The following is a 15,596-nucleotide window of genomic DNA, read 5'->3' on the forward strand; positions in this document are numbered from 1 at the left end:
GATCCAGTGTCCGGGGGGACAACGGCCACAGCTGCCTGACGGAACCAGCACGGCTGCTAAAGCCACACCACAAAGTCTCGACGGTCCCTGAGAATGCTTCAGTGTCCCTTTCCTGCATGCAAAATCACTCCTACTAAGATATCCTAATCTTTTAAAGTAGAAAAATAAAATGACTCAATGGTCGTTTGCAAGCAGCTAATTAGAAAAATATTTTAATGGCGTGGACACCAAATACATTCAGTTGCTAGTTAGCCATCAACAGAAAATACTTCAATCACAAATCAATACATAATGTGTTGTGTCAACCGTCTCACCCTTCATACAGGTTTTTATTGAAGCTATTAGTATACAATAACTTTTAATATTAAGGAAATGCCTTTATTGTGAATACAATACTTCATTCTTCCAACAGTGGCCAACAAACTATCTTCCATACCTATTCCGGACCTCCACGCTGCAAAAGAAAAGCGGACAGTTAAGTATGTTAGCATGGGAAATGCAGATAAAATCTTCTTTTGCACTAGTATAGACTAACTGACAGAGTTCTAGTTTTGATTTATACATTTTGTTTTTATGTAAGAACATGCACAGAGTGTCAAATATTAGCATCTACCAGTAACAGCTCCATTTTTTTCAGGGGAGAATACAATAAGATCAACACACGCAACCAACAATTACAGCTGCTTCCACTTCTCCCACTCTAGAGAAACCCAACTCTTTACTCAATTTAGAGAGGTCTGACAAACACGGTAGTAGTGAAGATAACTTTTGTAATTTAGGCAGTGGAAATAATTCTAAAGTGCACAGTTAAAAACAAGGCCAAGGTGAGCCACTGCAATCTTTATGAGAATTCAATTCATTATTTTCCCAACCAAATTATTTTACAACTTATCTCACTGTCAGAAAATCTGTGCTAGAGGTCAAGAAGTGTATTACTATGGGAAAGAACCCAATTTATTTCTAATTATAATACCCTACCCACATACGTGCAGGAAAACTGATTTCCTCTACTAACATGATTACACTGTAGGTGTCCTTATCATTTAACAAAGGTATGCAAGTGTCTTTTCATTTCAAACTCACAACTATCTCACACGTTCTTCACAGTTCATTCCTTCTCCCTTTTTAGGCATCAGTGTTTACAACCAAGAATTGTTACAGAAGAAAAGCAGGCATTTCTTGCCTTTCATGTACAATGCTGTATTTGAAAATATTGCAGAAAATATTTAGATGAAGTTTAATAAAATGTTTCCGCTACAAGAAATACAAGATTTAACTTACAAAATAACTTATAAAAAGTAGTTTGAGAAATATTTTGGACTTCAATCACCTGGTAATAACGTTCGCTGGTCTAAGAATTGACTCCTGTATTCCTGTCCAGCACATTCAAATTACACATTATACAGCTGTTACAAAATAGGTAGTGGCAGTGATTAACATAGGTTATGACTATCGATAGCTATCTGCATGTCTGTTCTAAGTCCATCTCTCTCTAATCAGCAATACCACAAAGCACTAATTAGTCAAGAGTTGGGTTCCTTCTGCATTAAGAATTTGTAGCTTGGGTATTGTGCATGAAAGCCACGAAAGCTCAGAGCAGGCACTTACCAAGAATCACAACGTACTAGCGTATCTGAAAGTTCGAAGCATGTGTAGAAATAAGCCAGATGCTGGGTAAATACAGACAATACACACCAATAAATGAAACTTACTTGAATAAATTCAATCTCTTCATCTGACATAAGTTTCCTTCTGTATTTCTGAGGCAAGGTTCTCGCTAATTCAGAAGTGTCTGGTGTACCTTTTACTCTACTAACAAGTGCCATATTTTGAAAGCCCAGAGAGCTGCCTCCTACAGACTCTGCTTTTGAAGCATGGAGAGATGGCACACCCGCTTGTAGAGATTCCTGTACTGAAACACAGATTGCAAAACCGTTTACAGAAATGTAACAGGACTGTAAAATTAATTAATAAGCAGCCAACAGAAGTTACCAGCTGTTGACAATTTTTTTTCGTTATAACAAACACTTAGAATAATTAAGACACTCTACTTCTCACAACCTGTCTTTACTATAATTATATGTATCAAGAGCACAGTGAAAAATTATGACAGTAAAAGCAAGCATGTTTGAGTGGCAAAAATATTGATGTATAGACAGAGGATAAGTCAGCATATATCCTAACAAAGGCTTTTTCACTGGGCAGCTGTACATACAAAAAATACATAAAGTATCATACATTTGTGTGTGGAGGCAACTACGCAAGATAAAAAACCAGTCCACCTAAGATGATGCTTTTTGTTTACTGTGACTGTAAAGACAGACACGTGAAAAAAAGGTGGGAGCCTTACAGAAAGATAAAGCTTGCAACTATGACACGCCACAACACGCAATGCAGTGCTGTACCCATTTTTAACATTACAAAAAGGCATTGTATCAAATTTTGTTAATAATGTGCAGAATGACCACCAAGTATCAGGCATCAGCAATCAATGTTAACGAAACACAGAGACCAAGAAGCGCCTGAAGTACTTCACAGGTGAGGGTCAGGAGCTAGGCTTAAGGAATTCACATTGGAGAAGTTGCCTTGACTCTGAGGACAGGAGAGATGACAGAAGGGCCACACTGTCAAAGTCAGCATTCTGAACTTAGATCTATCCCACCATGGCTGATTTTACAGTGGAAGTACACAATCACCCCAGCAGGCAGGACAGAGTCTCACAACAATGGTTACTTTACAAGCACTCAGACCTCTGTATACAAGGTTAAAGCACGTGATGAAGCAGAACGACTTCCACAGGAAGTCCCTCTCAGTGCTCCTGAAAAATGAGCAAGACAAATGCAACATTTAAACAGCTGGGATGGAGGGACTATATAATTTCAAAATAAGCAGCATCAAGACTGGATGAGTCAAAGAATGCGAGGAGTTACAACACAGCAGCACTGCCTGCCTCTCTCCCTTCTGCCTCCAACAAGACCAGTAAGGACAAAGGAGAGGAGCCAGTTTTAGCCATAGCAAGTCTGGGTCAGTAACAGGACTGGGACATCAAACACCTGCAGCAATGTGATCAGACCACTATATATTGGGGGTGGGGGCGTGGGAAAGCCACTATTGAGAGGCATATTCAGAAGTTCTCAGAGGATTGTATCTGAAAGCTCCAAGTTGATCAGGTGGTTCAGGAACAACAGGAGGGCCCAAAAACAGCAAGGGGGAATAGAGCCCATCAGAAGGAGCATATTCTGAACAGGGGGCAAAGTACCTATCACACCTTATATAAGAAAAAAACAAGAATCAGTTTCTCCAAGTTTGTTTCACACACCGCAAAAATGTCTAGAGATCTGCCAAGGATTTTCCTGTATTGTAGTTTCACTCTGAAGTGTAGTTGGAGTGCATGCATTATCCAGTTAAAAACATCAGAGGTCAAGATTCAGAAGTGCCAGACTTAATACTGCTGTTGCTTCGAGATCATCATGTTGCAGTAGTAATACGGTAGTAGTAATACGGTAAAAGAATTTGGCACCCACGTCCCTACAAGTTTAGTCTTGATCTACAGAGCTCTGCTGGGCTACTACATAGAAGCAACAGCCTGGTATAGTGAAATGTAGTTATTGCTATAGCATTCAAGCAAGATGAGGTAGATTGCAATTTACTAATGAGATGACAGAACCTGATTAAGGTAGAAAAGTCTAACATACTTCAAAGATACTGTCACAAAAATCTTCTGATGCAGAGATAAACAAGAGGTAACATGTTTTCAAGGCTTCGAGAAAGCAGTTCCCTGGCATGAGAGGTGGTGCATTTGGCTGAACTGTGTACAACTGTGCACACAATTCTGACAGAAAGTTATCACAGAAAATAGCTCCTGAAGAGTTCACAGGTAAGTCTGAAGTGGCACTGATGTGCACTGTAGATACTTTGTAATGTTAATGAATAAAGTAAACTCAAAGCTAAATCACAAACACAAAAATGCTGTGTCAAATAATGTGGTATGGTATAATTTCTAAAGAAGTGAGAATAACATAAAAAAGCTTAAGACATCTACTTTAATTTCAAATGCTTTGTTGACTCAAAAGCAGTATTAAACCAACATACTGCTCATACAACTTTGATGTTTAAATGTAACAATATTTGGAATCCTATAAATATCAACGCAGATATAAGTATAAAAATTCATGCCAAAGATTGCAATGAAATTAATTTTTTCGCAGCATTAATTAGTAACACAACAAAATACTTCTTAAAATGTACAGTGGGGTGGCTCTCCCAGCTATAATCATGGTTTTAAATACCATCGACATTGCAGACTCCAACTAAGAAGAGATGAGGAAAATGCAGTAATTTCTGCAAATATCACTGAATACCTAAAGTTCCTTCACACTGACTTGGGCACAATAATTTCACACACATAGTAGTATCTGGAAAAAATGGGACTTACACCAGAAATCTTTGTGAATCTGCCCTGACCAAGAAATAAAGACATGCATATATTATGTGTATTTCCACAGTTGCGCAGAGTCTGAAAAGGAAGAGTCAAGGAACTGCCTTCAAACTAAAACAACTGTGTTTCAGAAACCCTGCTCAAAATCAGCCGAGTTGCATAGCTGAAACAGAAAAATTGCGTGCTGGTTTCTTAAATAAAACAGTTAACACTAAGAAATGTGGTGCAAGTTGTCTCTATAGATGAAATACTTACTTTTAGGTCTGGGACTACCTTTTCTGTCTGGGAACTTAATTAACGGAGTATGTGGCTTGACTACCTAGAAAAAGGCAAGGTAGCAGGAGAAACAGAGAGAGTAAGATGTACTTCTAGACACACGTTACCTTCAAAACATACAGCGAATACAACTAATGCCAGGAACGCGCATTCCCTTCCTTCCCTCACCGCAGCCTGTGTGTGCATGCAGCGACAGCCACGGAAACGCAATTATAAAGGTTTAGCACACGGAATTGCTAGCTGCGCTCTGACTGTACAGGAATGTACTTGGAACTGTATCGACCCAAAGGGCTGTCTGCTGAACCAGTGAGCCACTTAAATCATCCCAGGAGAACCCGTTTTTATTTTGCTTTGTATTTGTTCACCTGGCTGGGCAGGACCGACTAGTTCTGTTAAGAAAACCCGACGAACTATGAAGCCTAGTAGCCGAAGCCACACTGCTTATTCCTGAAAGACGCCTTCTGAAGATGACTCCACGTCTCACCTTCACCTTGAAGGAAGAGAGCTTGGGAAGGCGCGGCCAGCTAGCGCCCCCCGCCCTGCATAGCGCACGGAAGGGTGCGGGCTGCCCGGAGGCGCCCTTCGCACGGGGAACCAGGCACCGGCCCAAGCCCACCGCCGGTACCGGCGGGCCCCCCCCGCACGCCTGCCCCCCCCGCGCCAAGGACACCGGCCTACCCGGCGGCGCCTCAGGCCCGGCCGCCTCAGGCCTCGGCGGCGGCGCGCCAGGCCAGCCCGCCGCCCGAGCCAGGCTCCCGGCCTCGGCCCCCCGCTCCCCAGGCCGCACGCCGAGCGCCGTTACCTGAACGACCCTCGTGGCGGCCGCCATCTTACTGCCCATGGTGACCCCCCGCCGCCGCGGCCCGCGCCTTAGGGGCAGCAACGGGCCCCGCCCGCCGAGGGCACGGCCCCGCCCACCGCGACGTGCGGCCGCGCAAGGGCGGCAGGGCCGGCCCGGCGAGGGAAGGCGGGGCGGCGCCGGCCGGGCGGCGCGTTACACACAAGCCAACAAAAACCCCGAAACACTTCAGGAAGTTCTCACATTTAATTCCTATTCGATTAAGGCAAGCCACATCCACCTTTTGAAAACGGTTTACTATGTCACCAGGCGAAAAGCAAGACTATGTTAATATGTTACATGCTGTGATACCATCGATTTTGTTCAAACATAAAATGCAGTTGTCAAGCAGGGTCACAAACAGCTGCTACAGAAAAGAGCGCAAAATTCGCAGTGTTGAACATTCGATAAAATGTTTCCATTAAACAAGCAGACGCCCCCCCCCCACCAAGACCCATTAGAAAAGCCTGCAGCTGCTGCCCTGGGGAACAGGGCAGAAACAGCAAAGCCTTAGCTGAAGCCCACCTTTACATAAATGCTTGAAATATATAGATTACTATTACTATTTCTTGTGTTACCGCTGCCTTTCAGGAGGGGATGAGCGCTTGGGATGGGACAGCTATTAAGTGGCTCTTCAGGCAATTTCAGCAGCTACACTATGTGTGTGCGTTCTACGTTTCTAGAGAGCCACAACCTCCAGAAAGGTTAAATTTTCAAATTCTTAAACTATACTTTCATTATGCATAGTAATCTATCAAGTTTAGTACATCAGTGACATGCACTATGCAAAACACATTTCTCCTGACTCACATAAATTCAACATTTTTTTCAAGCTGTAGAACAATTGCTTTTAAAGATGGATCTTCTGCCCAGTTAACTTTGCTTCCAATTATGATACCCTAAGAAAAAAAGAGTATTGGTTAAACAAAGCCTTTAAAAAGAATTATTCCTAGTAAAATATCTCAAATTTTTCTGATCTTTAACTTTTAATTTGCACACTCTTAAAATTCACAGCAGTCTTTGGAGTAAGTGGGATGAGGGGAGAGGAGAAAGGGAAGTATGGTTTTAAAACCTATTGTCAACATGTAGGAAAAAAAAGCAGTGCTTTGCATTTCCTAGAGGACCTTGTACACCATCCCTGTTTTAAACATAGGATTTTAGAGGAATTTTGTTTGTTTGTTTTTTAAACACAAGAAATAAAGTTTGCCTCAAGCACAAGATAACACAGTTAATATTCTCGCCGTGCCATTCTGGATTGAAAATGGAAATTATTACATGTTGTCAAAGAAGATTTGCTCTACTTGTGGTTCAGAAGATTTCAGGAACACAAACCCATTCCTAGGTTTTGTATCCCAGATAACAGTAGGAATCCAATCTAAACCCCACTAAAACGTTTAAATTCTCATTCTCAATTTGAAATGCAACATTGTTATCGATGCAAACTAGTAGACATAGCATTGCAATAGAAAAACATGTGATACTCCATCTTCGAAATTCTTCCAATCACCCAAATTCACAGCATGGTTATATCCTGTCTTCTATCTGAAGCCCTCCAATATATTCTCTTTTCCCCAGTCTAAATTTTTTACATCAGCTTTGTGCGCACTTAACTGGGATTTTATAACCTGATTGCAGATAAATTCAAGAGCGCTGCAATTACAGTTTAGCATTCACTCTGCCTCCCATCTTTGTACTTAAGTCACTGACCTGTGAGGCCAGGCAAAGGAAGCCAAGAGAGATCTCACAGTGAGAGGCAGAGTACCAGACTGTAGCATAGCATACGTGACCTGTAGTAGAACCACTCCCAACACAGGATGCTGCAGGAGGCCCACCCACGCTATCCCAAATCATGAGGTTTTCCTCCTCACTTTGCAGGGCTCCACACTCCGGATGACCTGCCAGCCAGCTGCATGGGTACAGGCTGCCTAGTGGCATCTAAATACGTGGGTAACCAAAAGGTCAAAAGCTACGCTGCTGAAAGTATTTGGACACTGGCTGTGGCTGCAGGCCAAGTCTTTCACAAGGCTGCGGTGGGTGACACAAGCAGAGGTGTGCATGTGATCAGAAGGGGCAGACTGAGGAGCAGCAGTCTGGCTCACTGGTATCGTGGGATTAAGATCTACTTATTTTTCCTAAACATGAGATGCACAAACCGATTTGGGGGGGGGGGGGGGGGGGGGTGTAGGGGTGACACTCCATGCAAGGAAACACATTCACCAAGAAAATGCATTATTTGTGTATCTTTAAGGAAACAAAGAATTAAAGATAGATTGACAAACTGTCTCTAAATTCTGTAAATAGTTATTCTGAAGAACTTTCTGACAATTTCACGGTTTTAGCTCTCAAAGCATTAACGTTTTTCTTGCACATAGCAGCAGCTTGTCTATTGTCGCTGTTACTTAAAGTTTTTAGAAAACAGTTTTGTTTGAAGTTACATTTACCATACTCTATGTTATTCTGACTAATGCAAACCTGCAAACTTGCTTCTAAAAGCTACAACATATTACCTGGAATACATTTTGAATTACTGAAGTCAACTGCCTTTCTTTTTGTAATTTTTTAAACATCTTCTCCAGGGTTTTGTTTGCTTCCATACTTGATTGTGTCTCCTTTCGGTTTTTCATCGTGCTTTGAATTTGCAGTAGTTTCTGTCTTGCGGCTTCTTTTAGTGCTGTTCCATTATTAGGAAAATGAAGTATTAAGAAGTAGTTAGGCGAGCAGTAGAACTAAAGATGGATGTCTGTGAGAAAAAAACTAAGGCACTTCCGTGGCAATAACCCTATGTTGAATTTCACAGTTACTTCAGATGTAAGTTAATATTGCTACAAGAAGAACTTTAAAATACAAATGATAAAATTCCAATATAAAAGAAAGTCAGTACTGCTAACACACTTACAGAATCTTTTCCTTTTAATGTCAGCCAATTTCTGTTCCTTCTCACGTGCTTGCTAAAAGAGAAAAAAAAAATAAATATTTCCCAGACTCTTGGCTCCAAAAATATTGAAAGATGCCAATTCAATTCACAAAAGCAGTTAAGGGCAGCTCTAGAAGCAGACTTTCTTACATACTCACTTGAAGTCATCATTTCAGTAATTAACACCGGTAGAAATTGTACCTTTTGGCCACGCATTTAGCTTCAAATGGCTGGTGTGATCCTGTTCCTTTCAAATTGCTCTGCTGCCCATGCTGAGGTTGGCAGACCTGCACAACTGCAACAGGAGCTACAATGCCACTTACCTCTTGATATTCCATTATTTTCTTGCAGAGTGTCAGTATGTGGGATATATTTTCTGTGATCACTCTAAGGAAGGAAACACAGTTGCACACCTTAAGACAATTAATATGAGTCAACAGCATAAAGGTTATGTGGATTGCACAAAAAAATCCCCATTTCCCTTTATACCAAAAAAAAAATTCCACCCCCCTACACAACTGCACCCTTTCTTTTTACAGTTATTATACTAAGTATTGTTGTAGGAGCCAAATAGTGTCCTTATTTCCCTCTCAGTTTCCCTAATGTTTCAGTTAAGGTTGTATAACATTTCAAATCACAGAGCTTGGAAGGTATCAAGGAAACCTAGTCACCCGAGAATGGCAAAGAATTGCAGCTCCTGAATTCTGGTGTGTGGGAGGGACATCCTGGAGATGCAATGTTTTCAGCTGTAGTTCTGACAGAAATTAAGTTTCTCATATAACACTTCATACATGTGCACCCATTAATATTAGGCAGGATATGAAAAGCTAATTCTAAAAACGTTTGAAACTTTCAGTTCTTTTTCAAAGCCATTAAGCTTTAATTAATGAAGGCAGCAAAGCAGAGGCAAGGCTCTGTCACAAGCCTGTAATATGTGCCCAGCTATTATAAATGCAGGTAACAGTTCTCATAAGTGAATCAAAGGTTGTGATTGCTGTAATCAAAGCTTGGTTAATTTGGAGCCCAAACATAAATCCACGCAGGGTATAAGTGGTCTGATCATGCTGGCTCTAGCTAAAAGGTGGATGGTACGTCATTCAGTAAAATCTAGAAGAAAGCTGGCTTTAAAAAAAGGTACAGTGAAGTACAGCTATGCTTCCCCTATGAACACCTTACCGTGAGCCACTGTCATTTTCCTTAATTTTGTTTCTCAGGGCAGTCGTAAGTTGGATCCTGCATAGCAGATAGTGGAGAAGAAACACACAACTGATGAGAACTGATAAGAAACTTAAGGCAGATTTAGACAAGTAACAGAAAAATATTTCCAAGGTTCCATTTATGTCCAATTTCACATTGGAATTATGTATATAAAATACTCAGTACCTTTTCAGTATCATACTTCTTAACTAATGAGGCTTAACTCTCAGGACAAGAAATGTACATCAGTGATTATTTGACAATGACAACTCCTTTTTCTCTTACCAAACATACTTGGACACCATTAATCCCAGAGCCTGCAGAAGGGAAGCTGAGCAAATACAAATGAACAGCCATATAACATAGGAGATGTGTACCACCTATCGGATTCCACCTTTTCATATGCATTTGTGAAATCCTGCCAAGAAATATTTTTACAGATTTATGAAGTCAGCCTTTCACAGTTTTGCAGGAACCTTTGGGTTTACATGTTTCAACTTGGATTTTTTGTTGTTGTCGTTGTTCTCTATGGTATCTCCATCTGCATTTCTGCTTGTTCAGTGGTACTAAAATCTCTCATGTTTGCAACACACTGTAGCACTTTGAAATCCTATTTTAATCAGAATTATGTATATGTGCACACGCATGTATATGTGTGCACACAAACAAACAGAGAACCTCCAAACAAACAGGAAGAAAATTCTACCTTTGCAGGGCTAATGTCTTGTTGAGGAAAGAAGCTTTTGCATCCTCCAAATCTTGCAGGGCACTGAAAGGAAAAAAAACCAAACAACCAACCTCAAACAGTTGGAGAAAACAAAAAATTCAAAAGCAATGTCACATTTTTAACTTGCTCTCTACATGTCTAAAGAATTTTTCCTGTAAACCACAAATTATTAAGGCCAGGGGTATTTTAGCATGTGGAACTGTATTAGGAAATTCTAGTTATCACAGGAAGGCCTGCAAATTTAGAAGCCACATCAGATATAGAACTACATTAGAAGACTGAGTAAAATATTTCTTCCTCATATTTTATCTTAATTTCCTTTTTTATTCACCAGACTTTGGCAAAGTACTGATTGTTAATACAGAGATTTACTAAGGAGTAAACTACAAGAGAACTTCCGAGCTCAGTTCTTAACCCTTCTCCCCTTTCAAATACATCCAAAGTTTGAAGTTATGCAATAACATACCAAGTGATAAACTTTCCTTCAGTAGCACCACCAAGGTGATTTCCCTGACCTGCAAAGAACGAACGTCACCAAAAAAACCGACAGCAGAGACTTAAACACAATCTACAGAGGATAAAGAGTTTGATAGCTGTACTTTCAAGGTATTTCTTATTTCTACCTCCACACCTTATCATTTCTTCCACTGTCAGTGAGACTCCGTTATCAATTGACTGTATCAGAGAAATAATTAGGCTTTAATTTAAGTGCTTCCACTTAGCACTTTTTACAAATGCCAGAGCTGTCTCACAGCATTGTTGTATATGTGCAACCGGCTCGTTCAGTGGAAGAAGGTTCAGGTAACGGAAACAACGGCAACAGGAAGAAACACCTTCAGTCAGTGTTTCTGCCAAAGGCCTGTTTCCTCAAAACCGTCACCAGGAGTCAGAGGAGCCTGAAGTGAAAACCCGGGAGAAGGGGCAGCAGGCAATAGTCACACGGCAGTTTTGTAAGCATTCAAACGGGTCTTCAAGAGCCGTCTAGAAAACGGAGTTCAGCCCAGACGCTCAGCCAAGAAAAACATTTCGTTATTATAACGAGCACTTTTGAGAAACAATTTTTTGGAAGACGAGTGTTAGCCGCATCGCATGCCTTATTACCGTAACATCACGTTAAGAGGGAGCGCGGTGGGCCGCGGGGGGACTTAAGAGTACGGATAAACTTACTGGCATGAAGCGCAACGCCGCACTCCATGAGCTGCTGCTTCAGCTGGTCCCGCAGGCTGCAACAGAAACCGAGGCGCAGCGGTCAGAGGGCGCGCCCAGGCCGGCCCGGCCCGGCCCCGCCACCGCCCCCCGGGCCCCCGGCACAGACCAGAGCAGGAAGAAGGGATCCACCTGGTCCTCCACGCTGCCCATCGCGCCGCTCAGCTGCCCCGACGCCGCCATGGCTGCGCCTTCAAACTGCCCGCGCGCCGCTGCTTCCGTCCGGTGCGGCGGTGCCTCCCGGCAGCCCCCGCGACCCGGGGGCGGGGCCGCCGGAGGGCCGTTGGTCAGCCGCCGAGCTTAGTCCCCGCCCAGGGCCCCCCGGTGACGGGCCGTGCGGGTGCCGCGGGCAGATGGGAGCGAGGCAGCCCGTCCTCCCAGGCGTGACTCCGGGGAGCCCAGGGGGGCCGAGCTGACGGCATATTCTGATTAGTAACCGAGCGAGCAAAGCCCGCGTAATTTGGCCGCTGTGGCAGACATTATCCCTGTCAGCGCAGTGCCGGCGCTCCGGCCTGCACAGAGCCCGGAGGACCAGCCGCCACGCCTGGGCTAGACCCAGAGCTTAACAGCAGACAGCATCGCTCACAGGCGCCGCTGCGATGCCTCAGCTGCAGGAGGCAGTTTACTACCACAAAGGTGGCAAGTGAAAAGAAGTACTTTCTTAAGAAGCCTGAACACAGGACAAAGGACAGGTTGTGTACAGGGGCATCATACAGCGACATAATCGTGCTTGAGTTCAAATGCTGTAGTTTCATTGAATTAGAGGCAGCATTCAAATCAGAGGTTGATCAAGATTCGATATGATGGAAGAGTCCAGCTGTCCAACAGTGCTCATCTTGTAATTTATGCAGCTGGCATATTTGTTCTTGATTGCCTGCAGAGACGTAAGTTTCATTAAGTTTACCCTGTTCATAAACTTACATGATTCCAGCTTACCTGAGGCTTGTCAGTCAGGCCAAGCCCACCGTAGCACACCAAACCAGTTCATGACCGGCTCACGCCACTTTGGCAAGTTAGAGGTCTGCTCAAGGGAGCAGATCGTATCCAAGTCTGCCAGCAGTGGCTCAGCTAAGCCAGCTTCAGAGTGCCATGTATCAGCACTTAACCACACATAGTCCCCACCTGAACTGTGAGATTCTTACCATCTGCTTGGTAAGGCCCACATTCATAAGCATTACATTCCTTGCTGTGCATTGCCCAACTGCGAGAAGGTCTTCCTCATTATAAGACATGTGGTACTGCAGAGCTGATGTCTGAAAGAAAAAGAAGTCATTAGACAAGCTTGCTAGAACAATCTGAGTACACCGGCTTCTTTGTCTTCTGTTGGGCTTGGGCAGTTGTGGTCTCCTGTCCCACAGGGGAGGGTTAACAGTTACTGCCCTACTGCTGCCCCCTTGCAAAGGGCCATGGGGAGACAAGAACATGCTGAGATACCACGAAGGAAGCAGGAGGCATGGACTTGGCCCAGAGTGGCCTTCTTAGCTGGTGCACAGCTGCACCAAGTCCTAAACTAGAAGGTGGTCTCACAAGCATGACTTACCCATTGGCATCCACTGAAGGATTTCTGAACTAAACAGTAAGCAGCTATGGCAGCCTCAGATTGAGGGAAACTAACCATTTCATAGTCCACAATGGAGAGCTCCATCAGGTACTTGGCCAGAATATGTTGTTCCAAGTTCACCTGCATTAAGTAAGAATTGAGTATTGGTTATCTCAAAGGCAAGAACATCCTGTCAAGCCTTTTTGGCAGGAATACTTCCCAAATGAATATGTTTAGAGCTATAGACTTAAAATTAAAGTGGCTTAATCACACAGCAGTTCTGAGCTGTATTTATGCTGCTCATCATCTAGGACCACTGTTTTCAATGGCAGTCTAGCAGTTACCTGCAGTACCAGGCAGACATTTTAACTCTAGATTTGGGTGGGTTGGGCTCATGTGACTGAAAACAGAGCAACAAGGCCTATTTCTACATGGGAGACAGGTCTCAACCAGGCTCAGTTGCTAAACTGCTGCAGTGCTCAAAAGCTTTGAGCCATTTTAATGAGCTGTCACAATAGAGTATTCTATTTTCCAAATACTGCCTACAGTAAAGCTGGTTCTTAGCACTACCTCTGCAATCTTTGAAGCCCTCCTTAGGAAGTGCGGAGGGAGAGAGCGACCCAGACCAAAGTCCAGGGCTTGCAGGATTGTCATCTCCATCTGAGAGATTTGGATCTTTGTGTAACTGTTAATCAGTTACATATGCAAAATCTCCAATGTGTGGGGGGAACAACTCTTTGTATTTGCTGGCAATGAAAAAGCTGTGACACCAACCAGCTGCAATATCTTTGTGGAAACGATATTGTCCTGTAGTAAGAAGCAGGAGAGATTTACCTGAATGACTTGGATCAGAACACAGCTTTTCAGTGTAGTCAATGTAAGGTTTATTCTACGGCAAGATGCTCATACTGGCATATTCAAAATAATTACACATCTGTTGCCTCTGTTGGCATCTGCAGAGGTATTAGAAAGGCTTTGAGAATACATTAGGGAGAGCAGTGAGCAGTTTTTATGTATCAAGTCACTACTCATAGCTAAGAAGGGTATGTGGTGCATACAATTCAACACCAAATGTACTTTGTGGGTCAGCTGTATTTTGTTATGGGTACCATGTCTGTCCAAGTATGGTGTTGCTGACGAGTGCTTGCTGGGCTTTAGTTTAGGGAAAAGCATTGCCCGACACTGGCAAGAGACGCTCACCTGCAGGAAGCAGTCAGTGATACCAGCTGCCATGTACAAGGTCTCCTGCTGGAGCTCCAATTTTAGCTGTACTTGCACAAGCCAGTCTACTAGTACAGCACGCATGTTCCAACTGATTCCTTGACCAGTCAGGTAACTGGGACTGATGGATACCTGTGTGGAAGGAATAGCGTTAATAGATCTAGTCACTTAGCTGAACCATTTGCAATGCTTAGCCTTGCTTGCATCTTAAGGCCTATCAAGGAGTTCAGGGCAGGCACAGCCCAAAGGTGTAGGCCACAAGGTTTCTTTGTTTACTAGAGGTGGGCTAAAGAAGGCATGGCACTAATACTGCTAGATGACTGGTCTAACAACCAGCATGTTTGTTAGCAGTTCAGTTTAATCTTGTATTTTAATTTGAGGGATCACTTATTAGTGCCTCAGGAAAACCCACTGGTGAAAGTGAATACCAGATCCAAGACACACCTATGACATCAGGTCCACTGTGTCAGCAAGACGCCCTTTGCAGTTCTAACCTGCTCCTACTAACCAGCCTCAAGGTCTCTTAGATCCATGCAGATGTCCTTCACATAGCTGCTGCAGAAGCATGGCTCAGTGTCATCTGCCACATCTACATCAAGCGAGACATCAAGCTGATTTAAACCCGTTCGCCGCGCCTCCGCCTCCGCCTCCCCATTGGCTGCCGACGGCCCGGCCCCGCCCCTGGAGCTCGGTGAGGGGGCGGGGCACGGCCGGGCCGCGCCGGGCCGGGGAACCGGCAGGGGGCGGAACAGCCGGGGTGGGGGAACCGGCGGGGGGGCGCCCAGCCGTGCGCGCCGCTGGGCCCGCTGCGGGGTCTTGCGCCTGCGGGGCCCTTCCCCCCCGCGCAGCGCTGTCTCCCGCAAACCCCGGTGGAGGAGAAGCCGCGCGTCCCCAGCCGTGCGGAGCGACCCCGTGCTCAGTCCCTGTGCCGGCGGCGCGGGGCCTGTGCGAAGGCAGCCCCCCGCCCCACGGCGTCCCGGCAGCTGCGGGGAGCCTCGGGGGCAGCACAGGCACGAAGCACTGACCTACCCCCCCCCGGTGGCGACCGGGGCCGTGCGGACGCGCCGGCAGCGGCGCGGCGAAGGCACGTTGGGCGGCGAGCGGCCGGCACCGCGGGGGGGCAGCGCCCAGCGGGGCCGTTCCCGCAGCCCATTGTCAAGCTGCCCCCTCTGACCAGCTCCTGCGCAACCCGCTGGAGCTGAGCCCAGAGGCGTTTCATACAGGCTTTTTCTTAATGTA

At 44.5% G+C, this 15,596-nt stretch overlaps 3 protein-coding genes across 3 annotated transcripts; all 3 read right to left on the reverse strand.

Moving 5' to 3' along the window:
- Positions 1-183: 183 nt before the first annotated feature.
- MRPS36 (mitochondrial ribosomal protein S36) lies at positions 184-5,663 on the reverse strand. Its single transcript, XM_055791249.1, has 4 exons — positions 5,517-5,663; positions 4,694-4,757; positions 1,713-1,912; positions 184-454 (listed from the first exon to the last, which is right to left on the reverse strand). Exons 1-4 carry the CDS (start codon positions 5,553-5,555, stop codon positions 437-439), a joined length of 321 nt encoding a protein of 106 aa, XP_055647224.1. The 5' UTR covers positions 5,556-5,663; the 3' UTR covers positions 184-436.
- An 81-nt stretch (positions 5,664-5,744) lies between these two features.
- On the reverse strand, positions 5,745-11,857 carry CENPH (centromere protein H). Its single transcript, XM_055791251.1, has 9 exons — positions 11,706-11,857; positions 11,558-11,613; positions 10,857-10,905; positions 10,370-10,432; positions 9,643-9,699; positions 8,790-8,853; positions 8,449-8,500; positions 8,060-8,223; positions 5,745-6,451 (listed from the first exon to the last, which is right to left on the reverse strand). Exons 1-9 carry the CDS (start codon positions 11,777-11,779, stop codon positions 6,359-6,361), a joined length of 672 nt encoding a protein of 223 aa, XP_055647226.1. The 5' UTR covers positions 11,780-11,857; the 3' UTR covers positions 5,745-6,358.
- CCNB1 (cyclin B1) lies at positions 11,838-14,491 on the reverse strand. Its single transcript, XM_055791252.1, has 4 exons — positions 14,337-14,491; positions 13,212-13,277; positions 12,739-12,849; positions 11,838-12,470 (listed from the first exon to the last, which is right to left on the reverse strand). Exons 1-4 carry the CDS (start codon positions 14,439-14,441, stop codon positions 12,369-12,371), a joined length of 384 nt encoding a protein of 127 aa, XP_055647227.1. The 5' UTR covers positions 14,442-14,491; the 3' UTR covers positions 11,838-12,368.
- Positions 14,492-15,596: the final 1,105 nt, after the last annotated feature.

The sequence above is a fragment of the Falco peregrinus genome, chromosome Z (assembly GCF_023634155.1).
Source record: "Falco peregrinus isolate bFalPer1 chromosome Z, bFalPer1.pri, whole genome shotgun sequence".
NCBI lineage: Eukaryota > Metazoa > Chordata > Aves > Falconiformes > Falconidae > Falco > Falco peregrinus.